Source organism: Betta splendens, chromosome 19 (assembly GCF_900634795.4).
Source record: "Betta splendens chromosome 19, fBetSpl5.4, whole genome shotgun sequence".
Lineage (NCBI taxonomy): Eukaryota > Metazoa > Chordata > Actinopteri > Anabantiformes > Osphronemidae > Betta > Betta splendens.
The window spans coordinates 15,869,436-15,896,563 of NC_040898.2; the positions used below are offsets into that span (position 1 = coordinate 15,869,436).

A 27,128-nucleotide genomic window follows, 5' to 3' on the forward strand; every position below is an offset into this window, starting at 1 on the left:
TATGATTTACTGATTTGGTCGATATTCCAGTAATTCCTTCATGCTGTCTTATTGCTGCGGCTAGAGGTTCAATAAATATTGCAAATAGTGATGGGGACAGTGGGCAGCCCTGTCTTGTCCCTCTATGCAGATTAAACCTTGGTGAGATCTGGTTGTTTGTTCTGACTGCAGCGTTTGCTGAGTTGTATAATATTTGGATCCAGTCTATGAATGTTTCCCCAATGCCGAATTTGTGCAGAGTGGCTAAAAGAAATTTCCAGTTTACTCTATCGAAAGCTTTTTCTGCATCTAAGGAGACGATGGCTGTCTCTAGTTTATGGATGGTGACATAATCAATTAAATTAATTAGTCTGTTCATATTGTTTGTTGACTGTCTACCTTTAATGAAGCCTGTTTGATCAGAGTGAATTATATATGGAGTGATTTTTTCTAGTCTTCTAGCAAGTGCTTTACACACTATTTTTAGATCTACATTTATTAGTGAAATTGGTCTATAACTCGATGGGAGTGTAGGGTCTTTCCCTGGTTTTTGGAGCAGGCTTATGAAGGCAGAATTCATATTTGTGGGTAATGAATGTTGTTGTTTAATTTCAGCTAACATTTTGTAAAAGCTGGGTGCCAGCATGGACCAGAACTCTTTATAAAATTCAGTTGGGAATCCATCTGGTCCTGGAGCTTTTTTATTGGGCATCTCCTGCAGAGCTTCATGTAGTTCTGCCAAAGATAACAATGAGTCTAGAGTTGTAGATTGTTCTTCATTTAGCTTTGGCAGTTCTAGTTTATTCAGAAACGCCTCTATGGCTGAGGTGGGTGGATCTATTTGGGACGTATATAACTCTTGGTAAAAGTTTTTAAAGGTATCATTTATTTCATGGGGATCACGAGTAATGTTGCCTTCCTTATTAGTTATTGAATGGATGATTTGTTTCTCTTTATTATTTTTTAATTGGTTAGCTAGAAATTTACCACATTTATTAGCATGGTCAAAATTCTCCCAGCGTAATTGGTCTATCTGAAACTGAGTTTTGCAATCAATTATATTATTTAATTTCAGCTTTAGATTCTTTAGGTCTTCTAGGACATCATTGGTTGGAGAGGCTGCATATTTAATCTCTAGAGATTTTATTTTTTGCTCTAATTCTAATTCAAGTAACATGTCCTTTTTTTTCTTGTGTGATGAATATGAAATAATTCTACCGCGCATAACTGCCTTCCCAGTCTCCCAAAGAACACAGGGTGAGATTTCCGGTGTATCGTTGATTTCTATAAAGGTTTTCCATTCTCTCCTGACATAACTGATGAAGTCTTGATCATTGAGTAATGATGTATTAAACCTCCAATTCCTGGTTGATGGTGTGGCTGTCTTAATCAACGAAATGGACATTGGTGCATGATCACTGATTGTGATAGAGTGAATATTGGTGTCAGAGACATCTTGTAAGACTGAGTTATTTACTAAAATATAATCTATACGGGAGTGAGAGTGGTGAACTGGCGAGAAAAAGGTATATTCCCTGGATGTAGGATGAAGAGAACGCCATGTGTCACAGAGACCAAAGTCATCCATGTACTGTCTTAAGGTCTGTACTGATTGCCAGTTCCTGTTGCTCACAGCTTTGCTTAGCCTGTCCAACTCTGGGTTAAATACTAAATTAAAGTCCCCCTCCTACTATAAGTTTGGAACCAGAGTGAGCAGACAGTGATGTGAAGAAGCTGTGAAAGAAAGAGGGGTCGTCAGCATTAGGGCCATACACATTAGCTATGCAATATTCAATGTTTCCTATCAAGATATTAATGATTATATATCTCCCTTCTGGATCTACAATGGTATCGTTATGCGTAAAGTTAATCTTTTTATTTATCAGGATGGCGACCCCTCTTTGTTTAGAATTGTAACCGGCTAAGTAAGCATGTGGGAACTCTGCTGATGCCAGAGTGTAATTTATAATTTTGGGAATATGAGTTTCCTGTAGTAAAACAATGTCTGCTTGTAGGGTTTTCAAATGGTTAAATATTTTAAATCGTTTCTCCTTCTTATTGATTCCACGTACATTCCAAGTGACAATCTTCAGTGGTGTCATATCTTACCTGACTGCTGTGGATCACTAGTCTTGTGTGTATGTAGTGTGACAGACTTTAGGTGTGTGGCTAACCTTAAGTACCTGTGTATTCTGAGTTGTGTGTTATCTATGTATGTGCATGTGATTCCCCTGTGCAGTAGATGTTTGTGTGTGGCTGCTGGAGGGCTACATAGCTGGCTGACTACGTGGGAGAAGAATCGAGGAAAGAAGGATGTACACAGTGTGGAGTGAAAGTAGGTGAAGGAAAAAGAGTAAAGGGAAGGAAAATTAAAGTGAAAGGAAAGTGGGTGATTACGTATGGTGAGCGCTTTGCAAAGTGAGTGAGTGAGTGACATTAGAATGACAATAAACATTTATATGAAACATCTGCGAGAGAACGAGTTTGAATACTGGATGTAAAGTTATAACACATAGTTGCATTACATCTATTGTTTTTTTTTTTAACAAACCTTATACATTAAACCATTGTTGTTACATACCACCTGCTAGTACAGCCACGGAGTTGCTTCCCGGTCCCGGTAGAGCTCTCCGTTGACGTACAGTTTGTCGACGCTGATGACGGCCCTGCAGCCTTCTGCCATGAACCTCTTACGGATGGGGAACAGTCGGCGGCGGCGGTCGAGGATCTCCTTGGGGAACTGGTCGTTGACGCTGTAGTCGGTTCCCTTCAGCTGTCTGCCCCGGCTCTTAACCAGTTCCTTCTGCTTAAAGTCATGAAACTTGGCAACGATGGGTCGAGGACGCTGGCCATCCGGTCGTCTTCCTCCTAGTCTATGCGAACGGTGGAACGCCATCTTGTCGACAACTTCCGCTGGGATCTTCATCTGTTGTTTAATGAAGTTTTTAATTGTGGTTTCCGTGTTTTCCTCCGCCTGTTCTGGAATCCCCGAGAACACCAGGTTGTCCCTCATGCTGCGGGCCTGCAGATCGATGATACCTTCTTTTATTTTTTTATTTTCGGCCGCTAGCTGAGCCACATCCTCCGTCAGGGACTGCACCGTTCCTTTCAGGGCCTCGTTCTCGGTGGCGAGAGAAATCACCTGCTGCTGGCTAAATTCCAGGGAGTCGCGGAGGGCCATAAACTCTTTGTGGAGGAGTTCCACTAGCGCCAGACGTGCGTCGAAACTTGTTATTTTTTTTTCGATGGACTCCAGGATGTCCGTGATGTTTTTATCCGCCGAGCTAGCTCCAGGTGACTCAGGTGAGTCAGACGGACGGGAACGCTTGTTTGGAGCCGTCTCCTTTTTCCCCATTACCAGACGCTCGAAGCACTCGTCGATGTACTCGAAACTTTCTTCGGTGTTATCCAGAATGGTAGGGTGGTTGATTATTTTCCGAAAAATAAGGTAGTTATTTACTTAAATTGGCGGATAGTTTGTCGCGCTGTTGTTTACTACCGGTGTCGCGCCGCCTTGTTGAATTCCTCGTGCTGTTCTCGCAGAGTCTCGCGTTCTCTCACAGCATCGCGTCTCTCCCCTCACAGCATCGCGTCTCTCAGTTCGTTAGATTTGATGAGAGCCGAGGAAGCTGTGATTCCAGGTTCAGAGCCGTGGAAACGGTCCTGAGCTGGTGATGGATTCTGGCTGTGACGACCGCGTCTTCAGCTGCCGAGCGGCATCGTGTCCGACGCCGACGGCAGCGACTGGAGCCACTTTGACTTGTCGCTCGTCAGCTCAGAAAAACTGATGTTATTGCTGCTGCTGCTATAAATAGGAGCAGCTCCTGGTTCATTCGTAGTGTTGTCCCTCCTCTATTCATATTGACAGGACAAAGACTCCTCATTACCGTCCAGCCTTCATTGGTTTTCTATTGAAACCTAACTGTCCCAGAGGACAAATTTGGTTAAACAACACACAACCAGCTGGATGCAGCGACGCAGTGGCATCGATCCACAGCGTCTTTTTGCCTTTTGACACTGATCTGCTCTAATTCCTCCGGTTCCGTCTCCTCTCATGCTTTGTTCTTCGTCTGTACTTGAGGTGAGGCTGTTTTAACCTGACATGTAACAGGCTCTGCTTCGCTGACAGTCAACCACAAAAGTTGGACGCCGCGTCTGGACACTCACTTAATCGTCCTCTTCATCTTCATCCTTCGTCCTCGCTTCCAGTGATGAGCTGAGCAGGAGGCCATTTATTCAGATTAGAGGCTCATTGTTGAGGGATACGAGGAGCAGATGGGCTTTTTGCTTTGGCTGTCTGGCTGCACTGTCACTGGGCTGTGATGATGATTAAGGGAGCTCCTTGCTTTGCCTCCTTCCTCTCCTGCTCCTCATCCTCCCATTCCAAACCTCCCTGCTCATAACCTTCTCTGCTCCATTTTCTATAAAGGGCAATAATAAAGCGTCATGGAGCAAAATGAGTCTAATATACCTGTGGGAGGCTGTGGTTCAACACCATCAACACAGACACATGTCCTCGTGTTTATAGGCTACAAAACACAGATCTAATGTAAGCAAGCAGTGTTATTAACGCACGATGGGCTGCTGGTTGAGAGCTGAAAGGGAAGGAAACTGACACTGAGCCACTGAAACGTTTGTTTCTGGATCAAAGTTTGTCGAGTTTCCTCTGGAAATGGGATCAGGAGTAAAGGACGTGTTCTACCCACCAGCATCACTTTCCTCACGGAATCAATGCAGCAGGAACACAACAGGCCGTGATGGTGGACACACACCGAACAGCTGACTGCACGGCTGCAGTGCGCTCTGGGAAATGGGGTTTTCATCAACACCCAATCAGAGGCAGCTGTGAGGTGGAACCAGCATCCGTTCTGGGGAGAAGCCCATAAACACACGGACCTGAGCCGGTGCTCCTCTGTATCAGCACAGCTGTGTGGAGGGGAGCAGGTCAAACCAGTCACTTTGGAGCCCACGTCCGACTCCATTCTCCTGGAACAAACAGGAGCAGATGTTACTCGTGTTTTAGCTTGTTTCATTAGTTTCAGGCAAATAACGCAGCACACGTTTCACCTCAGGTTTAAGACCTTACACAACTAAAAACCTGCACATTCCACAGGAAGCATGCGCTGCGTTTCAGACGTAGATATGTGATAACTCATTGTACTTGTTGATGAGGTGAACTACACCCAGCTCACCCTCAGTCCGTACATGCCAGCAGCCTGCGTGTCTGTGCTCTGCTGATTAGAAGCCGAGCGGAACCCTTTCAAAGAAGCCGTATCTCACGTTTTCATCCTGCTGCTGCGCCGCACGCTTCTGTTGACATTTTATGAATGTTTCATCACTGACAGGAGTGATCAGATGAACATGCGCTCTCGAGCGCAGCCAGATCTCTATCCGAACAGGGTCCACGGAAGAAGTGCACAGGCGGAGAAGGGAGGAGGGGAGTGGAGCAGAGTGAGTTAGAGAGGGGTGAAAGGCTGGAGCAGGAGCACAACAGAGGTGGATTAGCTGCAGACAGCGTGAGGAAAAGCTCTGCCCGCGGCTCCTTCACGTCTCTGCCTGTTTGCATGCAGAGTGTGTGTGTTTGTGAGAATTGTTCCATCTCCAGCTCGGAGCCCTCTGAGAAGTGCAGCTTAAAGGCCGTTTATATATCTCCAGGTTTATCGGGAGTGTGGAGGCTGTCGTGGCTCTGGAGCAGCTTTGTCGAGTCTGAGAACATAATTCCTGGTGGTACCTCAGTCTCAGTCTGCTGGATGTGGAATTTTAAGAGGTTTCTGTAGGACCCGCTAACACAGGCTAGCATGCAGGTCAGGGCCAAAGCAAACCACCCATTGATTCCTGCTAGCGTAGCCTTGGTAATACAAAGCTAAGCAGCCGATGTCACGTCCACCATCAGGGATCCTTGAACCGTGATTGAGGCACCTGTGCTGTTCACATGGAGGTTCTGGCTCCGGTTCTGGTGCAGCTTGAGCGGCTGCTGAGAGACGTTAACGAGCTTTAAGGCTGGAGCTGAGTTAAGGAGTCAGGGTTGCTACTTTATTATCTCTTCGTGTATCTCAGTCCATCCTCTTATAATTCAACTCTCAGGAGCAGTTTGCCGACTTTTCTCCGCGCTCTAAACTTTAAATGAATAATACAATACACTCGTCCGTCTCCTGAGGAACACATTGAACCTATTTTCAGATTAGTAAATTCAGAGCTGCTTCACCAGAACCTCCCCCCGAGGACGACGAAGGAGCAAAAGCGAAGAGAGAAAGACGAGTTTTAGGGGTGAACAGGTTGAAGTCAGCTCTCAAATGAGCAGATTGCATCAGCTGGAGCTCCTGCGTGGTCCTGTCCTCACGGTTCAGGTCTGGGTCTGTTCAGCCTCCAGCCGAGCCGCCAGCGCTCAGTCCTGGGGACATGCGTCGGAACCTGTTTGAGCCTCTTCTCTTAGTCTGTAATTGGCTTTTAATTACAAAGCAAATCAACTGCTGCTTCATCATCAGTTGAACCTCAGCCCGTTCACCCCTCATTGGGCTAAACTCTCAGAGAGGATTAAACTGGTCTGGAGCCACTTAGAGAACCTCATGTCGCTTCATACATATTTAAGTCTGCACAAGGCAAAACAAAGCGCTGTTAGACAGACTCATTGGTTCCCGGCTCGTTAGCTCTCGGCTGGTTGTCTCTCTATAGGAGGCAGTGGAAGCACTCTTGGCAGCCGCTGTTTGTGCAACTTAAGAGATTTAGAGAATTACAGTAAGTAGTAGAAAGGTCAAAAAGTTATGTGGAAGTATTTCATGGCGTTGCTTCACTGAAACGGAACCTGTTGAGGTTTGTTCTCTTCAAAGGCCTGAATGAAAGAAGAACGTTCTCACGTGAGAAATGCTGCATGACTACGACATGAAGAGAGCTGGAGCCGGTCTGGATGCTGGAGCCTCCGGCGTGTGAGGACACCTGCCGCCTCCATGTCCTGCTTTACAGCAGCTTCTTAGGCCTCGGACATTCCTGTCCAATCAGATCGCTGACTCGAAAATCAGCCTGATCTAGTTTATTATTATTTATTATAAGTGCAATATGTGAAAAATGTTGTAAGCAGCAACAACAACGCTCCACCTGTTGACCTTTAGTTCATGAAGTGGTCTCTTGTAAAATATTCATCTCGCTCCGATAACTCTTTGTTCCTCTGATCAGTCGGACTGTGACATGTCTTCAAGTTCAGGGTTTCAGCAGCGTCCTCCTGCAGGACGTCAGCTGAACCTCCGTGTCTCCACTGGGTCAGTGGTGCGGTCCAGGTCAGCCTGGCAACCTGCTGAGGCGCCCTTGGGCAAGGCAAGGTTTCAGGAGCTGCAGCTGTTTGTGCTGATAGTTTGGACCTGAGACCGTGAAGGTCCTGGAACGCTGCCGTGTCTCAGACTCACGGCTCGTCCTCTGCTGGACTCGTCAGGATGTTACTACCTCCTCTCGCTGTGTCTGAATACCTGCCTCTCCCCCTCCTTTCGCCTCCACCCCAATGTGATGTGATGGAGAAGGAAAGCCGTGGGACCATGGCTGACGCAGGCCGCGTGTCCTCCGCTGTGAGCGTGTGTGGACGTGGGAGGACTGTTGAGGATGCTCGGATCCGGCCACGCTCTGCGTCTGACTTTCACAGTGTTGCCTCCAGAAAAACAAGAAACAGAGTGATGAATGCTCCACATCTGTCTTCATTACGTCCTCCGTGTCTACATAGATTTGCATGTATGTTAATGTTTAATGTGCCCGTGGGAGCTCAGCGCCACGGCTTCCTGGCCACCTGCAGCAAATGCACGGGACTGAACAAGCCCAAGCTCTGGATCAGTCCACGCGTGAGTGATAGCTTTTTAGCCTCCCACTGGGTGCGTTAGGGGACCGCTCCGCTTATGCATGTGGCCCACTTTAAGCTGGATCCTTTCACACGGCTTATGTCCGGCTTTGACCCGTGCACGTGCTTGTCACCGTCACAGCCACATCTGGTCTCTGGCGTCCTCCTCCTGCCTGAGCTCGGCTTCAGGCCGAAGGCCTCGTCTCTGCTTCCACTCGTCTGTGACCTGCTCTGTGGAGCCTGTGGCCGTAGAGTTAGAAGCTGGGAATCGCTGCTGCTGCAGTGGACCCGGCGCCGCCGCCGTGCGGGGAGAACCTCACTGAGAGTGGGAGGGTGTTGCATTGGTACAGTAATGGGACCCCCTGCTGTTCCTCCAGCTCCTGCGTTAATGTGTGTTGTTTTGTTGCAGCACAGCCTGTAACTGTGATGTCGTCAGGTCGAGACCTGTTTCCGTGTGTCTCTTATTTTGATAGGTTGGTTTCACACCTGCGTGCGGTCTATGGAAGAGTATTTAGACGCCGCTCCCACTGCAGGTGGTGTCCGAGTAGCAGTGAGACCTGAGTCTCACTGAAACTAGCTGCCGACCGGCGCTTGTCTGATCCGAGGCTGTTTGGGTTTGCCTGTTTTAGCCAGTTTTCCTGAGTCTTGGCCCAAGTTCGCGTTGTATTTTTCCTGCTGTGAGTAGTTCCTCACTGGTTCAGTGAATGGCTTTGTATGAGCTCAATGGCACCGGCTCTAAGTTAATTGACGCCGCCGCTTCCTGTTGGAGTTGTGTGGCCAGCTTTTCTTTTTGGAAACGGGGAAACCTCTCACTACCGCGTGGGAGGATCGCGGGACTTAAACCGCAGACATTCGACACTGTTTTGCCGCATACTGCTGCTTGAGCTGGTGTTCGTGTTGCTGTTTTTCAGCACTTTGCTTCTCACAGACCACTTCCTGCTTGCTGGATGTGACCCCGTTGGGCCTCAGAGTGAACCTTTGCCACCGTCTAGCGAAGGCAAGCACCAGCTCCTCTCCACTAATAATACGACGTTCCCTGTTGCTCATCTCCTCCGTGCCTCAGGTCCTGCTGGCCTCTTCCCCCGCTGGCATCTTATTAGTTCCTGCGCTTGAAGTACTGTATGTAGTTCCTCACCACTTTAGACATTGCCCATCACCGTTTTATTTTATCTGTTAAACTCTGTACTTAAGAACTAGAAGATTCTAGTTTTTTTTAGCTTAGCTTCATTTTCTTTCGCACTACACCAACCAGTTGCATCATGGGTATTTTCTTCTCTTTATCCTCCTCCTAAGCATTTGAGCTCAACATACAGACAGACAGACAGACAGACAGACAGACAGACAGACAGACAGACAGACAGACACACAGACAGACAGACAGACAGACATACAGACTCTGTCTCCACTCAGACCACTTGCTTGAATCTTATTTCAGGTGAGACGTGCTACAACAATATGCAGATGCGCAGCAGCAGCAGCACAATCCTCCGTAACATGGAGAGTAAACACGACGGTCAAAGCTGAGAAGAATAAAGATCAATGCAAGACAAATCACTTTGGATCCTGTCCATTAATTCCACAGCAGAAATCGTTGGTGAACTGACCGAGAGCTTCTCGCCATAGCTCAGTGGTTTGGTTTCTCTCAGGGGGCGTCGCTGCTGCTGCTGCTGCTGCTGCTGCTGCTGCTGCTGTTGTTTCAGGGCTCAGGTTGTTCATTAAACAGGCCTTTATGTGTGTGCTGGTATCTCTCAGGTCTCACTCATACACAGCATCACTTCAGCCAATTATTAACATTCCATCATGAACTTTAAACCACTTCACAGGTTTCCTGCTTCCACATCATTGGCAGCACTGTGATTAATGAGCAGCTCAGATGTAACCAAATCTCTGAGAACAACATTACAATGAATGTGAAAACACACATTCTGCTCCAGCCCATTAAATCGCAGCCTACGTGTCCCTCATCAGTGATTCACATTGGTTCGTGTTTTTCTTATTGACAGATGATCCCTGCTTGGAGAAGCCAATGGCGCCATTGAGAGCTTTGTTTGCACTTTGCAGGGTTATTGTTCTCCTGCAGAGCCAGAGAAGCAGTGATTTTCAGACGGAAGCAGATGAACGCGCTGTTCAGTCTTCTCAGACGAGCCAGAGCCTGTAAAAGGATTCACAGAGGGGTGTGAAGAGGCTGCTGGTTCCTCATCCTGTCGTTGCTGCTTGTCATTGTTCATTGAGTTTCTGTTCGGCAGATGAGGTGAAGCTCAGAGCTGCTGCAGGGTGAGACGGCCGTCCTCTCTGGACGTGGTTTAGAGGAGCAGCTTTGCGAAGCTGGTGAATTATACAACGTATTAGTGCATTTTGAATATTGAAGTCTACATTTGTTGCAGTGAGATTAGTTTTATCTTCTTTAGCACGGGTGCAGCCTGGCAGCTGGCCCCAAACCAGAGGAATCCACTAAAGCTTCTATAGTGGTTAGTGTTTGTCTGTTTGGGCTCCAGCTTTTACAGCTTTGATCAAATGCTTTTCGAATTCATCTGGTTGCAGCCGTGAATCAGGATGTTTGTGTTTTAAATCATTTCCTCGGTGCAGAAATAAAAACACGTGTCAGGGTTCGTGTCATTCGCAGTGTGACACAGGCTTCATGCACCGATAGTGAGTGTGTGGAGGTCAGCCCCTGAACAGACCGGAGCTCTGCCCACTAGGAAACGCTCCCATTATCTGTTTATGTCATACACAGGTCCTGTCTTCAGTTCTGCTGTCGTGTCTCCATTAACTTCAGGGTTTGTTCTCCTCGTTCAGACACCGATAAGAACCACCGCCATAAACAGAACATAGAGGTCTGCCTTTGTTCTTCTACTCACTGAGCCGAGACAGGTGTTTTCATATCAGCGCAGCTTCACATCACGCTTCGCTTGCTCATGAACTTTTCTTCAGGCCAGATCCCCCTGGAACCTTTAATGTGAACTCCACGTGTGTGGCTGCTAAAGTGGAAGCATCCAAACAACAGGCTAGTCACCAACGTTGTAGAACTTCGAGGTCCACTGATGTTTCCTTCCCAGCATGCCTTTATACGGTCAGATCTGAGCCGTGCCTCACTCAGCCAGGGCAGCTCATGGCGCATTCAGCATATTACATGCATTCTACTGTGTATCTATCCCCACTACCCAATCTGTCAGCACCACAGCACTGTCCTGTGGAGGCCATACTGTACGTCTTCTTATCAGGGGACCGTATTACAGCTTAATGTAGTAAACAGTCACTATCAGTTTAGACCAATGAGAAAACATCGTCATCTGGAGCCTCGAGCTCACGGTGACTCAGGTGGAGGACAGTGTATTATAATCATTTTAGGGTTATATACTGTTGATCTATCAGAGCCTCGTTGACAAAGCGTCTGAAATGAAGACGTGAAGCCAGTTTGTCAACGACACCGACTTATTAAATCTAATTGACTGATGAAACGTTTTTGGAAGTGCTTTACGACGCTGACCTTTAACTGAAGGTTGTGCTTTACGGCCCGTCTGTTATCAGTTCAAAGCCAAGCGTGCAGCTAAAGTTCACGCTGTTAATTAATCATTATTTGTTCATTTAGAGCAGAGATCGCTTCCAGGGCTGCACCGTGCTGAATGCTGCCAGTACCAGTGCAAACCGTTCAGTTTGGACCGAGCGGCACCACGAATAGAAGCAGCTCTGTGGGTCCATCTGCCTCCAGCGGCTCGGAGGCCGTGAGGACACGGGACGAGTTTAGCAACAGAGCTGCTCCACGTGTTGCTGCTCACTGCTGCTCTACAGTGAGTCTGAGTTGGCCATGACTCATCTCTGCTGCATTTAAAGCAGCTTTGGACAGTGTGAGTAAATAAATAGATCCAAAATGGCTCCTACACTCAGGGAGGGAGCACCCGATGCCAAGATGCAGCAAGTCTGTCAGCGAGCAGATGGTGTGGTGCTTTCTTGGTCAGGTATTTGGTTAATGAGCTGTTTGTCAGTGGATCGCTCCACCAGGCTGCAGATTTCTTGGCTGCAGAAGAGGAGCCTGATGGACGGGGATGAATCTAAGCAGCAGTGTTATTTAACACAGGACCGGCCGTCACTGTCCCACACGCTACGGCTGCTCGTCCTTCCTGAGGACACAGACACGACCCAGGCATTTGATTGGTTTGTTTGGTCATCACTCCCATGGTTCCGTGGCGCTGGTTAGTTGTTGTGTCGGTAGTTACTGTAGTTTGCCGCTCGAGGAGGAGCCTCAACTCAGTCAGCATCAAACACAGAGAACAGAGTGTTTGTTCTGCAGTGAGATGTTCTCTGGCGCTTCCATCAATAAATAAACAACTTTTATTCTTTCAACATCTTCAGTGGAGTTTTATTAATGGACTCATGTCTCAGGCCTCTGCTTTGACCTTCTCCATGCTCACACAGCCCACAGTACACCATTAGCTCGTCACAGTCCTTGAGTGCTGCCGGACTCTACAACGTTTCCTGCTCTCACTTGTCACCTGTCAAAGCATCAGGCTGATACGCTGCCGCCTCAATCAGATGATCGAGAGAGGAAAACTCATGAAAACATGAAGCGCAGCTGGGAATGTATGCAAACGCTTGTGTAGTAGTAATAAACCTGGATGTTTATTGCTGTCGTCTAGTCTCCAGTAAACACAATTCAATTAAGTCTCATTTGATTTGAGTGATTAACTAATGATCATAGATTTCCGTCAAATCAGCAGGCGACTTTAGCTCATCATACTCAGTGTGAGATGGTGAATTGTGTACTAGCATGACCTGTTGTGTGGGTCAGCTCCTCAGCAGGACTAAATGATGGGTGTATTGGTGGTGTCTGACCTGCCTGCCTGCCTGCCTGCCTGCCTGTCTGCCTGCCTGCCTGTCTGTCTGTCTGTCTGTCTGTCTGTCTGTCTGTCTGTCTGTCTGTCTGCCTGCCTGCCTGCCTGCCTGCCTGCCTGTCTGTCTGTCTGTCTGTCTGTCTGTCTGTCTGTCTGTCTGTCTGTCTGTCTGGTTTGTTTATTGTCTGTCTGTCTGTCTGTCTGCCTGCCTGCCTGCCTGCCTGCCTGCCTGCCTGCCTGCCTGCCTGCCTGCCTGCCTGTCTGGTTTGTTTATTGTCTGTCTGTCTGTCGGTCTGTCTGTCTGTCTGTCTGGTTTGTTTATTGTCTGTCTGTCTGTCTGTCTGTCTGTCTGTCTGTCTGTCTGTCTGTCTGTCTGTCTGTCTGTCTGTCTGTCTGGTTTGTTTATTGTCTGTCTGTCTGTCTGTCTGTCTGTCTGTCTAGTTTGTTTATTGTCTGCCTGCCTGCCTGCCTGCCTGTCTGTCTGTCTGTCTGTCTGTCTGTCTGTCTGTCTGTCTGTCTGTCTGTCTGTCTGTCTGTCTGTCTGTCTGCCTGCCTGCCTGTCTGCCTGCCTGCCTGCCTGTCTGTCTGTCTGTCTGTCTGTCTGATTTGTTTATTGTCTGTCTGTCTGTCTGCCTGCCTGCCTGCCTGCCTGTCTGTCATGTTTGTTTATTGTCTGTCTGTCTGGTTTGTTTGTGGTCACTGGAGGAAACATGGCTGTGTTTCTTACAGGCGATGCAGTTGAACCAAAGTTAGTATGAAACAGTAACATTGATTAAAAGTCCACTTCCTTTGTGTGATTTCTTCCTTGTCTGAATGTTTTATGCATGGAGTCAGTCTGGCAGCTCGTTCACCACCTTTACCTCCACTTTTCCTCTACATCTTGTCTCCAGTGCTGCCGTAGCCTTGGAATGGGTGTTCTCTGCCTCTGCCTCCTGTCTCTCGGAGCTGTACATTTATTAAGCAGCGTGTGAGAGGTAGAAATCATGATCATCAGACTGCAGTGAACCCTGCGTCCATCTTGACGTTTCCCACATCTGCAGAGCTGCAGTTTAACTGTGACCTGGTTTTGGACCGTCGTCTGTGTGAGGATCCTGGTTCGGAGCCATGGCTCCTTCAGCACAGACCGATTAGAGCCTGGTTGGACACAACGGCTGACATTGGGTTGATCTGATGAACGCGCGTACAATAGGTCAACAAGAAGTACTTTGTGAGTGAATCCATCAGCATGTGAGGGGAACTGTTTGCTCCACGGGCTTTTTAATTTCTACCAGGCTCCTCTCTAAGTATCTGCGTTCTGCGGGAGCAGGCCGAGGCCTTTTTCCTGTGATATCGGACCACCAAGCAGTGCACTGACCACCGCTCCACACAGATGGGGCTGGTTCTGGTCTCCGCTCCGTCTTGACTGTGTCTCTGTTTTAATCCCTGCATTGCTCGTTCGGGTCTCTTGGTTTGGCAGACAACAAACAGATCGATGCAGAGCCTCGGGTTTGAGAACGTTTTGAGGTGGACTGAAAATGTCTCGCCATGCGTCCTGCTCTGCCTTATTGATCAAGTCTTACTGCACATCCAGCCACTAGTGATGGAGGCAGCTGGTGGTGGTTATAGATTACTGACCCATCACCAACTTCATTACTGCTGGCTCTTTGTTCCCACCCTGAGGGATTCAGATTCATGACTCTGAGCTCAGTCAACATCACTAAAGACTGTTCAAACTGTAGCTTCATCACGGCCTAAAGGTCACTTCAGCCAATTACAGGGAGCAGGTTTTCTACTGGCCTTAACACTTATTGAAGCCAGAAGGAAAGTGGCCGTCAGCCCCAGAGCTTTGCTCGCGGGCTCAGCTGAGAGCTGTGCACCCTCTGTGCACCTGAAGCAGGCAGGTGTTCATTCCAGTGTCAGAGTCTGAAGCAGCGCAGCCAACAGCTGCTCTGAAGCAAACCATGTCTTAATCAGGTTATTAGATGTTTCCTCTGGGGGGATGAGAATAAAGAGCCGTGATGTGTTCAGTCACACTGGATGCATGGATCCGCAGGGACTGAAGTGCTGTTAACATTGATTTTCAAGGACTCTCCACATGTTCTGGATGCTAACGTTTGAGGTGGATTTCTCTTTGTCTTCCATGTCCTGGTATTTAACAGCAGCGCGGCTCTGGGCTGTGATGACTTCATCCACACATATCTGTTGACTGTAGTGTTTTTACAAAAAGCACTCGATTCGTCTCAGCAGCTTTTATGAATATTGATTATGGTTGATTGCCGAAAGCTGCCCCAGCCTTTATTGACTGTCCCAACCTGTTTGATTTAAGTGGCTTTGATGTCAGAGCTGTGTGGGACCTGTCACACCTTCATTTATCACTCTACAAACGCTTTGACTTGTAATGAAGAATCGACTGGTCCAGGCGTGACGGCGTGAGAGCGGAGCTGACACAAACACAGAGCTCACGTTTGTTTACGTCGACCCCATCGGCTTCACGCTCATTAATCCCTTGATGTTAATGTGAACCAGTTGTTCTGTTCCCTGAGCATCAGCCGCAGTCTGACTCATTTCCTTCCTGTGAGTTCGTACCTGCAGCTCAGGTAAACTCCAGTCGACTCCTCCTCACTGTGGCTAAATATACGACTGGACTGGATTTACAGTCCGTGCTTCTCTTCGCTGGTTCCGTCTCTATTGTTTAAATAATAGAGTGAAATTTTGATTTGTTTTTCTCTGTTGAATAATCTGAACTGCTGGGATTGTTTTGTGTTGTGGAATAAGTGACGGCGAGTTTTCGGCTGGATGGAATTGGATTGTTTGGATCTTTAACCTTGCTGTTGTATCCAAACATCAGACTCTCCTATCTCATCCTTGCAGCCTCTTCAATCCAAGGTGAACCAGAGTTGATACACAGGTCCTTTATTTCCTGTGGCATTGGAGCGGTTTGTTTCTGTGTGTACAGTTTGTTTCTCTGGCTTTTCATTCTCCATGTTGTTTCCAGACTTGACTCTGAGCAGCAAACACACCATCATACATGTGTTTGTGTGTCAGCTGTGGCTCCAGCTGCTGCCAACATACAACCCAGCATCCTACACATTAATACCCTGGATCTGAGGACCCACAGGGAGCCTGATGGCTTTTATTGATGCTTGTGCTGCACCGACGCTCGCAGCCCTTTGATTGGCTTCATTTCCATAGCACCTTGGCAGCTGCAGGAGTGAACGGGCAGAGGAAGCGTCACATTTCCATTTTATACCCACCATGCATCACCATCGTATTCTGGTCACGAGAAGAAGCCTGGCAGTTAAATTATACATCGTCCTTGTTAGTGTGAGACCTGTTGATGCGTCTGCGCTGCAGAGACGGTGACAGGCTCCAAACAGGAGCAAAGAGCTGCACCAACACGTGTCAGAGGAGGCCGATAGCAAGCGTTTAGCATGAAGAACGAAAGGCTGCGACATGTGAGCCGTCACCACGCCGTCGCGAAGCCGTGACCCCTTCAGCTCCTAATGATGTGTTTACTACTCATGGGTAATAACTTGAGCCTGACCCATGAAAGACGTGACACAAAGATGAGGCGACTGCAGGGCGTCAGCGACCTGGCGTTCGACCCTCTGGGCCTCGGCTGAATCCAGGGACACCCGGGTTCCGATTACTGGGACTGTACTGGTTAAAGCCGCATGGGTGAAGCCCCCTGTGAGCAGAGTTCACGCTGAAGTCAAGTCCGTCACGAGGCCCGTGTTCTCTGATGAACGCTGTGTCGGTTTGTCTGGTAAAGTGAGAGCGTGTTGCCATTAGTTACCGGCTGTTAAAGGTTAGAGCAGGTGTGTGTGTTCAATAGAGAGGGAAGCTGCAGCGAGTGTGTCTCTAAGCTAAATGTCACACCTGTCATTGACAATGTGGATGAAAAGGCTCAATTACCCCCCCCCCCCCCCCCCCACACACACACACACACACACACACTCCTCCACCGGTCTCAGGGTTTCTCCTCTCACCAGCTTCTTTCATTCGTGTGTGGGTCTCTGGTTTCCCGTTCAGAACGCGTGTTGGTAATTAAAGAATGGACGCGCTGTCAGGAAACGCCTCCCTACATCACACACTTCTCTCTCTTACATTTGATTTGCGCGTCACGCCTCAGTGGATCTTCTTCATTAGTGTTCACGGTTGCTCCGTGGGATCAGACGGATGTGAGTCAGACATGCTGCTTTCAATTAAACTGCAGGGAGGGATTTCCTGAAGAGAGTTCCCTGTGCAGAAAGCAAACACAAGTTAAACTGTCACTGACTCGACTCCTGACTTATGACTCGGCTCCAAAACCGAGCGCATGCGAATGAACTGCAATGACCAGCCACGGATTATGATTTATATCATCCAAGGTTTCAGTTTTTAATCTGTCACAGCTTTTAGTCAAAGACCCGGAGCGCCGTAGTCTGTTCCTGCTTTAAACCTGTGCTACATAATCGTTTTACTTGAAGCTCAGATTCTAGCGTTTCAACAGTTGTTGTTTGTCACTGTCTGCTTCCAGCTCGGAGCTGTTCTTTCATCTGAAGCTGTGACTTCTCCATTGTCCTGTTGTGGGTTTGTGGCTGTTTTTCTGTTAAGTCTTGTTTATTTAGAACGCGTTCCTGCACAGTAGGAACCCATCCCTGCCACCGCTGTGAGGTGGAACATGAAGCTAAGGGGGTCGTGTCTTTACATCCGGGCGTCCGCTGCCTGTTGAATGACTGAGCTTTTAAAATGGTGATCAACATGTGTCGTCCACCGATTGATGTGACTGTGTGTGACGGTTCTGCACCACGGCTGCCTCCTCCTGGGCCCGATGGTCCCACAGAGACCAGCGCTTTGAAAATGGAAGTGTCTATCAGGCCAGACTTTTATCATGTCTGTTTTTAATTAGAACTTTTGTCTGGTGAATTAATGACGCTGCAGCTCGGAGGCGTCTTGCCGTAATTAATCCATACTGTGGATAAGGAACCGGTCGCTGCCGGCTGCCACTAATCAATATTTCCAGGCACGGTGGTGGTGAGAAGCACTGGGGGTGAACCTGCTGCGACTTGACGAGAGGATTGAAGCGTTGCAGCAGTTGGAGCAGAGGAAGGTCGACCGCAGAGAAGCTGAGGACAAACACTTCAGAGCCAGAAACAAGCGCTTTGACAGCTTTAATGGAGAAACCTTCCAAATGGGGCTGTAATAGCTATCGATCCATCTTCATGCATAATAGAGCTGTTGACTCTGCGTGTTTTTCATACAGTCACTGGCTCTGCCCCAAAGGTTCCCTGCTGATACCAACCTACATCCAGCCCTGTGCGAGTATGTGGCATCGGCCTTTACATGTGTGAGCCTCCATGACCCAGACTGAGCTGCCTGGAAGGAAACACCTCCCAAGAGGCGTGAGGTTGTCCTGAGCTGCCTGCTCGGCCTGAGGGTCAAAGGTCGAGACACACGCTGGACGCCCTTGGAGCTTTAGAGATTCTCTACTGCTCTCTTTTATAGAACAAACAAAGCGAGTGGCTACTTTAAAGATTTGGCTTTGACAAATCTGATCTTTGCTACTGATTTACCGGCTTTTTAGCCTTTGACTCACGTAAGAGTAAAATAAAACATGGAGCAATGAAGCTTTAGTTTTAAAAGACCTCAAACAAAAGCCTGTCAGTCCCACATTTAACCTTTTTAATCGCCGCCGTTCTGAGAAGCTGCAGCAGGTTTGTTTCCCTGCCAGCGCGTCAGAAATAGAACATTGCCCTCAGTGGTTTCCACGCTGACATTTACTGAACTTTCAAGGTTTTTTGTGACCTGGCCTCCTGCTCAGCCTCTTAGGTTTAGTTTTTGGTGGTGGTTATGAATCATGATGTTCCAGATCAGTAGCCAGGAGAAAAGACGCCCGAAGCTGCGACCTGAGTCAGAGTGAGAGCATTTAGCAGAGAGAAGACCCTTATTCACTGTGACTTAGAGTGAATGCAACAGTTGGAAAGTGTCTGTTTGTATGAGGCTTATGAGCAGCTCTGAGCAACAACTGTACGACACACGTGGTTCTCATGTGCAGGTGAGCTCAGCTGAAGCAAACAGAAGCAACTACAAGCTTAGAGAGAAGCAGATGTTCAGCAGCAGCTGGATGAACTGTGACTGCTTTAGCTTTTAAAGTCTGCATTTTACCACCAAACGTTCCTGCTGTGACACTGAGGATTGGTTCTGTTTGTTATTCACCGCATCCCTGGGGCTGTTGTATTGAGGTGCTTGTGTTAGAGCAGCTTCGTGGTCGCGGCCCCTGTAGCTGCACCCGGTCGTCGGCTTCAACCATGTTGTATTAGTCGTTGCCCCAAAGCTGTAGCTGGTTCTGGTAGAAGATGTAAAGCAAACAAATGAGTCTTCTGTCTTTTGAGTTCTGAGTCTGGGGTCGGTTGGTTCAGTGACCTGTTCCACACCCACCACGTCCCACTGATGGTTCCGTGCTTATGTTTCCCCAGATATCCGTGGTCTGCAGGGCTTCCTGGACCAGACGTCCCGTCAGGGCGTGGACGTGGCCCTGCAGAGGGTGGACAGGAACATCAGCAAAGTCTTCACCAACCTGTTCACCACCATGAGGACCGAGGAGCTCAACCGATACAGGGACACGCTACGCAGAGCCATCCTGCTGCTCAGCCCACACGGAGCACACACCTTCATCCAGCAGGTCTGCCACCTCGCATGCTCAGTGTAGAGATAAGGGTCATACCTGAGTCATAGCTAGGTCATACTGGAGTCATACCTGAGTCCTACCCAAGTCATACTTGGGTCATACCTGAGTCATACCTAGGTCATACCTGAGTCATACCTACTGTAGGTCATATCGGAGTCATATCGGAGTCATACCTGAGTCATACCGGAGTTATACCTAGGTTATACCTAGGTGACACCTGAGTGATACCTGAGTCATACCTGAGTCATACCTAGGTCGTACCTGAGTCATACCTTCTGTAGGTCATACCGGAGTCATACCGGAGTAATACCAGAGTCATACCGGAGTCATACCGGAGTCATACCTAGGTGATACCTGAGTGATACCTGCGTGATACCTGAGTCATACCTGGGTCGTACCTGAGTCATACCTACTGTAGGTCATACCTGAGTCATACCTAGGTCGTACCTGAGTCATACCTACTGTAGGTCATACCGGAGTCATATCGGAGTCATACCTGAGTCATACCGGAGTCATACCTAGGTGATACCTGAGTGATACCTGACTGATACCTGAGTCATACCTAGGTCGTACCTGAGTCATACCTACTGTACTGTAGGTCATACCGGAGTCATACCGGAGTCATACCTAGGTGATACCTGAGTGATACCTGAGAGATACCTGAGTCATACCTACTGTAGGTCATACCTGAGTCATACCTAGGTTGAACCTGAGTCATACCTAGGTCATACCGGAGTCATACCAGAGTCATACCGGAGTCATACCTAGGTGATACCTGATTTAAAGGACAACATACATGACTGAGATGTGCCAGGTGAGATCATTGGCTCCAGGTGAACCAAAGGAGACAGATGGAGCAGCTGGACCTCAGCATCTCAGGATTTATTACAATTTCATTTCCCATCACATGAACACAAAGACACTATTTATAACTGGTCAACATCATCCTAGTAAATTATTAAGTTCATGAGTGGTTCACTGTCCCTGGAAAAAGAAGAGATAGAATTGTGAAGTGAATAATTACTTCATTTTCTGTGTGAAAACGAAGCACTAAAATGGAAGTTGTTGTGTTGTGGGACTGTGTGTGGGGCTCATCCTCTGCTGTGACCTCTGACCTCACACTCGCCTCATTCATACAGATTTATCCCCAGCTTTTTTTTTACAAACGTCTGTGTGTAGCAGCCGTCACATGGTGCTCGGGCTGCCACTCAAGCTGCGTTGCCATGACAACAGCTTTAAGAATAAACATGACTCCTCTTTCTCTGTCTGACTCCCACAAACACAGAGGTTTTATATGTTAGCGCCTCGGTGGAGATGTTCTCACATTTCTCTGCAGTAGTTTAACACATGTTCACACCAATACAAAGCTTTATGTTTCACAGTGGAACAACTGTTTGTGGTTTCTTCGATAACGGCCGCTGTCCACTGAGCTGCTCACCTGTACCCAGGAGGACGAGCCCGAGTCCAGCGGGGTCTGTGGTCTCTGCTTTCATGTTCTTACTGTAGCAGCGGGAGCTAGTGGAGTTTTCATCGGCCTCGTCTTAACTGATGAGGGCCTAGAGGGAGGTCAATGAATAAGAGTAAGTGTGAGTGAGTGAGGAGCTGAGCTGGTGCCGGTAGCAGGCTGCTAATGTCTGATTAGCACCAAACACAAAGTGAGGCTCAGCCTGAGGTGATGGACTTAAAGCTCCTCAATGTCAGGGCCACTTTCAACATCATGAGTGTGACAAAGAACAGGAGGAGGTGAGAGTGGGACAGGACAGAGGGAACAGACTCATGTTTGTCATGAGTGAGGCGTTCCTGTCCTGCTGCTTGCTGATGTCCTGATATCGAGCATTGGGCTGATTTAACCTGATCATAAATCTCAGCCTGATGCTGAGGTCTCTGAGCTGCTGCCACCTGCTGGTTGTCACCAGTAGTCAGATATAATTAATCACAACAGGCCGTTATGGTTTTACTATGTTTACCACTTGTGCTCATTTCCTTGTTATACAATCTTCGGTGTTGGGTCTAAAGAAGCCACACCACTTTTCACATGCAAAGAGATGAGAACACAGGGCACAACAAGGTACAACTTTGTTTAATGGCACAAGGGGAGCACGTCTGAGGTCTTAGCGTTGTAAGCGTTTCACTCAGGAACTGCCAACTTCAACTCTGGCCCCGATCTCCCCTTGGTGCAGGCTTTTTATTAGAAAATGGGACACGCCGGGAACTTGCATGATATGGGCGTATGTTATGGGTACAATGAAAACATGAACGTCATAGTGCAAACAAGAAATTTGATTTGCATAAGCATAGGCGTAGGCTATAGCATCATGAACTGTTCAACCCTAAGACTGCTAACCTTTCTCTGCCCTTTCGGTTAAGCTAAAAAAAAGCTAAAAAAGTCAGAAGCCCCAACCACTTCCTGTTTCTATGTCTGTGTGCAGGATGCAGCTTCAGCAAAGTATAACATGTTCCTGTTTCTGACAGGTTTAAAAACTTGAACACATATATAAGTAACAAACAATAAATCAGCCCTGTGAGTGACGTAATATCATAAGAAAATCATAAATCATATTTACTGTAACATTCAGTCAGTAAAGACTTTCACCTCCTGGCCTGAACCACAGGGTCCGTACGCCTCCATCCCTACTCCCCCTTTTTCTTCCGTCTATCTTTCGCCCCTGCACTTGTTTTCCTCTCCTTCTGTCAGCTGTGTGTGTATAAATAAGTGGATAACAGAAGTTTAGATAGGGAGGCGGGATGGAGTTATTGGTTGCCAGGGGAGACCGTTTGAGTGACAGGATCCTATCAAGCTGCTGGGTGGTGACACTATGCCCAGTTCTCACAGTGTGTGTGTGTGTGTGTGTGTGTGTGTGTGTGTGTGTGTGTGTGTGTGTGTGTGTGTGTGTGTGTGTGTGTGTGTGGTTTTTGTGGTGGTGGCGTGTGTGGTGTGTGTGTGTGTGTGTGTGTGTACAGCATGTGTGTGTGTGTGTGTGTGTACAGTGTGTGTGTGTGTGTGTGTGTGTGTGTGTGTGTGTGTGTGTGTGTGTTTCTTGTCCTCGAGGTAGAAACAGCAAATTGAAAATGACCTCAATAAACACCAGCTCCACCATTTTGTCCTCCCAGTGTCCTCAACAGTGATGTTTCTCTAACAACCTGCTGATGCCGTCTGCATCGTCACATGACAGGTACATGCAGTAAATGTCGACACACAGGCCCGTCGTGTCAGTGACATCCTCCTGTCGACAGGCTGTGCAGCGAGATGATAAACCACGAGCCGAGAGTCGGCCCTGAAGCTTCATTTGTCCTTATTCTAAGACTCGCCTGCAGGAGCTGATGCGTGTTATCTGACGGGTAGCGTCTCAGGTGTTGTAGTGTTTGTACCTTCATGCACTTTGATGAGTGTTTTTCAGCCTCCTGCTCCTGTCTCCTCAGCCTTGTAGAGCAATGAACAAAGCTGTGTAAATGTTGACCATCACAGCTGCTTCCTGCACAGTCAACACATGTGAATCATTTCTGATAGTGTTGTGTGTTTGGACCATAAACTGCTGTGAAGGCTCCGCCTACCTGACCTTTGACCATTGTTTGACCTTAGTGGAAAACAGGCCTGTGGACCCAGAGCGCAGAGTAAAGTGTGAGCCATCTCTTTTCAGAAAGCAGTAAAAGACAAGGTTTCCATCATTGCTGCCTTCCTGCGTCGGCCCTAATCACTGCTAATTACACGGATTTGTCTCCCATCAAGTTCGTCCTCGTGGGTCGTGGGAAGGACAGAATCGCTAATGAAGCCAGTGAGGAGGAGAAAAAACATGAGGCTCCACAGGGGAGAAGCCCTGAAACACGAGAGGTGAATGAAAACACGACGAGTGTTCAAGGAAATGAGTCGGACGCTGATCTGAGAGCAGCACTAAAGTCTGTGCTCTGAGCTGAAGGTGCGCCTGCGACCAGTCGCTTGCTTTGGTTCGTACTAGTCAAACCTGGAAGCATCAGAAGCTCCAGCTGGTTGCGACTTCTCTTACTGGGTGCAGAGGCTTCTCACCAACCTGCCTGTTGTCCTGGACGCTCTAGCAGACGAGTCTCTGGCAGCTGTTCATGGTTCATAGGCTGGAGTGCTGTGTTCTTCTTTCCTTTCTGCTCCATCCGTGTTTTTGTTTAACTTCCTGTTTGTTCATTTTTTATGCTGAAAAACATGTGAATTTGTCTGAAGCTTATGAGAAGACAACAGGCCAGAGGCAGATCTGAGATGCAACAGACAATGGAGTTGTCGTCTGTGCCAGATCATAAATGATCTGACCCTCGGCACCTTTCTGCTATAATTGGAGCACTTAGTCTAAATGCTCTGGCCACTGTCTAATTGCCCAGAAGCGGGCGAAGGTGGAGAGCACTTGACAAGCATTAGTGCTGATTGGAGATCAGCACTGGGGATGTCACGTTTCAGGGACTCAGGTCACCGCCTTCATACAAATTCTGATTACAGAGCAGAAGGTGACCTCAGCCAGAGACGCTCTCAGCTCGTTCAAGAGGAAATGGAGAAAACAGGAAGTGATCTAGTCTGAATGTGACTGACAGCACGGAGGAGGCAGCGCCACCCCGTTCAGCGACTGGGAGCTTTGGTCTGGTACTGGTGTGTTACTGGTGTGGTAGGAGGTGGCACAAAAGCAAAGACATCTGAAGGATTGGACTACAGCAGACTCAGCTGACAGGGACGTTTTCCTCTGCACCATCCAGCGATTTAATCAGTTTCTAATCTCCAGGATCATCGGATCCACTTTTTGTTCTAAAAGTAACGGCTTCTCTGCCAACAAACTGCTGAGGCACCGGCCAGGATGCCTGGTGTCGGTCTGTTGTAAGGACATCCGTGCGGCGATCTCCCCTTGGCAGCAGCACGAGATGGATGAGAGATGGATGGGCGATGGGCTGACGTGTCGTTTGTCACAGAGCGAGGCGGCGGTGGTGGGGGGGGGGCTCTGCTGTCATTTGTTTGGCTGTCGGACAGCGCGGCTGATAAAGCAGCGGCCTGACAGAGCTAATCTGACACCGGCCCAGGGAGCCCAGGAAGCGGCGGCGGGCTCGCGGCCAGTGACGTGTAAGAATAATATCAGATGTGTCTTTTTCTAGTACATGAGCTGTAAAACACGCACCTGTGCAGCATTGTGGGAAACGGGCCCAAGAAATCGCCAGCCAGGAACGGCCACAGTCAAATCAGGGTGTTGGTCCCAGCTTGTCTGAGACATGCAGTCCCCCAGTCTGAGCAGTGGGAGGACGTGACTGTGGTGGTTCTGGGTCTCACACACACACACACACACACACACACACACACACACACACACACACACACACACACACACACACACACACACACATACACACACACACACAAACATTCATTCCACTGTAACAAGACCCTCTGGAACATGTTCCAGTCTCTAACCTCCTCTCATTGTTTTCCTCTCTGTTGTTTTCTTCATATTTTCTGCAGACTCATCCGTCTCTGTCTTACCGCTCATCTCCTGCTCTCTCTCTCTCTCTCTCTCCCATGGCATGTTGTTTTTAACCTCGCCTGCCCGCCCTGGCTCTCAATGTTACAGTACTCTGCCTGCTCGCTCGCTCGCTCACCTCTCTCTCTCTCTCTCACGCTCGTCTCTTTGCTTTGTCATAATCCATCTATCTTGTTACTCTAGAGTGCACACATACGTACTGTACACTGCAGCAGGGAAAAGCTGGATGATGGCGTTGAGCTGCGAAGCTGAGCACACACAGACGCTCTGTGTCGCCTGCGATAAACGGGAACTCCAAATATGCGATTGTGTGATTCCACAACAAGGAGGTTAATGAGATTAGTGGGATTTCAGCAGAGAGCGGCACCTTAAAGCCAAAGCAAACATGAGACGAGGCAGTTTGACTGGAGGTGACGTGTGGCATTTAGCCGCTCCAGCACCAGGTGCTGTCTGCTGGGGGTTCCAGCAGCAGGAGCTCAGCTGAATGGTGATCTAAAGCGACCTGGAGCCGTTTCTCGATAAAATGCCACAGCAGTTTGACGATTTGTGCCCTGAAGAGTCCAAAAGAGCTGTTTTGTTACCACAGAGGTGAATTAATCAAAGCGTGTCCTTAAGTCTATGAACCAGGAAGAAGAATTGACGTGACAGTGTTATTTAATGACAGACTGCTTTAACAGTGTAGGATGCCATGAACCTGCTCCATGAAATGCTAGAGGGTGAAAGTAGCAGGTTAAAGTGCCAACAGACTTACATCTGCAGCAGACTTAATGATGTCCAGTTTAGGGACCAGGTACCGAGGAAACACTGCTCAAGTTCACTTTATGACTTTCATCAAGTGATTATATGAGCCATTAGTGAGACTTTTATTTAAGCCGCTCTGTGAAACTAAGTCTGGTCTAGATGCAGTGATCCAGGTTGTGGTGCAGTGATCCTGGTTGTGATGCAGTGATACTGGTTCTGATGCAGTGATTCTGGTTCTGGTGCAGTGATGCTGGCCTGGATGCAGTGATGCTGGTCCATATGCAGTGATGCTGGCCTTTGATGCAGTGATGCTGGTCTAGATGCAGTAATGCTGGTCCATATGCAGTAATGCTGGCCTTAGATGCAGTGATGCTGGTCCATATGCAGTGATGCTGGCCTTAGATGCAGTGATGCTGGCCTTAGATGCAGTGATGCTGGTCTAGATGCAGTGATGCTGGCCTTAGATGCAGTGATGCTGGTCTAGATGCAGTGATGCTGGCCTTAGATGCAGTGATGCTGGCCTAGATGCAGTGATGCTGGTGCATATGCAGTGATGCCGACCATAAAATAGAATTCGCTCAACACTCAGCTGCTGTGTTAGTTTTTTTAGATCGGCCATTTACTGGAAAACTTGGAGCCTGTTCTTTCTTTTTTACAGTTTATGTTGTTGTTTACTCCCTTTTCCCATTTCTCTGACGTTCTGCTAATAGAAGAATTAAATCTCAGTGCTGTAGGTATTGTGTGGCACCGGGTAATTATTCTGAGATGTAATAACGGGAGTGTAGTTTGTCATGAAGGTGTTGGAGAGCGAGTGAGGGAGGAGGGAGAGAAGTATTGGTCACATAGTGAGAGAGAGAGATGAGTCAATCAGGTGGAGGGTGGCCGCGCTGGTTCTGCTGCTGTCATCAGGTTTTCTCCTCACGCCGCATCCAGGCTCAGCTCTGTGTGTGTCCCTGCTGCAGCCTGGACTCAGATTTGTGGCTCTATACCTGCCAAAGTAAGATGTCTTTATAAGTAAGATGATATGTTACTTCCTGTAATCTAGCTCAAAACACACAGAGAAGCATAAACACTGTTTGTGAGGTTGTCACTTGTTTTTGGATCCACTGTCCAGTGCACATTCCCTGGACTGAAAGATGCCTCCTGCTGATGTTTGGGCCGGTCAAACATTATATTAATAGTAGAAATCATAAGCATTGATAGTGTTTACTGTATATGCAGGACTAATTGCAGTTTTCAGCCATACTGGGAAACAGACTGATGCACTCTGGCACATCAGTCTGGTGATGGCAGTAAAGCTCTAAAACCAGGACTAATGGATGCTTCTTGGTTCATCCACTGGACTGAGGAATGTCCGTTGACTGGAGGCTGTTCAGACTCTCATCGTGAATAGATGTACACTATGTGATTTAGTCAGCATGTGAATCCAGCTCAGCCACTCATCTGCTTCTCACACTGAACGAGCCTCTCGGTGCTACAGCCTTGATGCACCTTAACCCTTTCATGTAGAGTCCCTCTCAGATCCACAACCTGGCCCATCACAGTCCAGCCTGTTTAAAGTGTGGGGGTCCTTCATTCCTCTCTCTGGTTTCCTGCCTCCCATGTTTCATCAAATATCACTCAGAGAACAAGAC

The 27,128-nt window shown here is 48.1% G+C and overlaps 2 protein-coding genes across 8 annotated transcripts in view; one reads left to right on the forward strand and one right to left on the reverse strand.

Moving 5' to 3' along the window:
• Positions 1-3,562, reverse strand: part of LOC129603450 (uncharacterized) — a 47,139-nt gene extending 43,577 nt beyond the window's left edge. Inside the window, exon 1 of the mRNA XM_055504680.1 lies at positions 2,561-3,562. Within this exon, the coding sequence (XP_055360655.1) occupies positions 2,567-3,334 (768 nt within the window). The 5' untranslated portion in view covers positions 3,335-3,562 and the 3' untranslated portion in view covers positions 2,561-2,566. The remainder of the gene's footprint in view (positions 1-2,560) is intronic.
• Positions 1-27,128, forward strand: part of grid1b (glutamate receptor, ionotropic, delta 1b) — a 222,084-nt gene that overhangs the window by 142,310 nt on the left and 52,646 nt on the right. For all 7 annotated transcript variants that reach the window (XR_008693306.1, XM_029134793.3, XM_029134795.3 and 4 more), the window contains one exon: positions 19,062-19,267. Coding sequence is in view for 6 of the 7 variants with exons in the window: in XM_029134793.3 (XP_028990626.1) it covers positions 19,062-19,267 (206 nt within the window). In the remaining variant the exon portion in view is untranslated. The remainder of the gene's footprint in view (positions 1-19,061; positions 19,268-27,128) is intronic.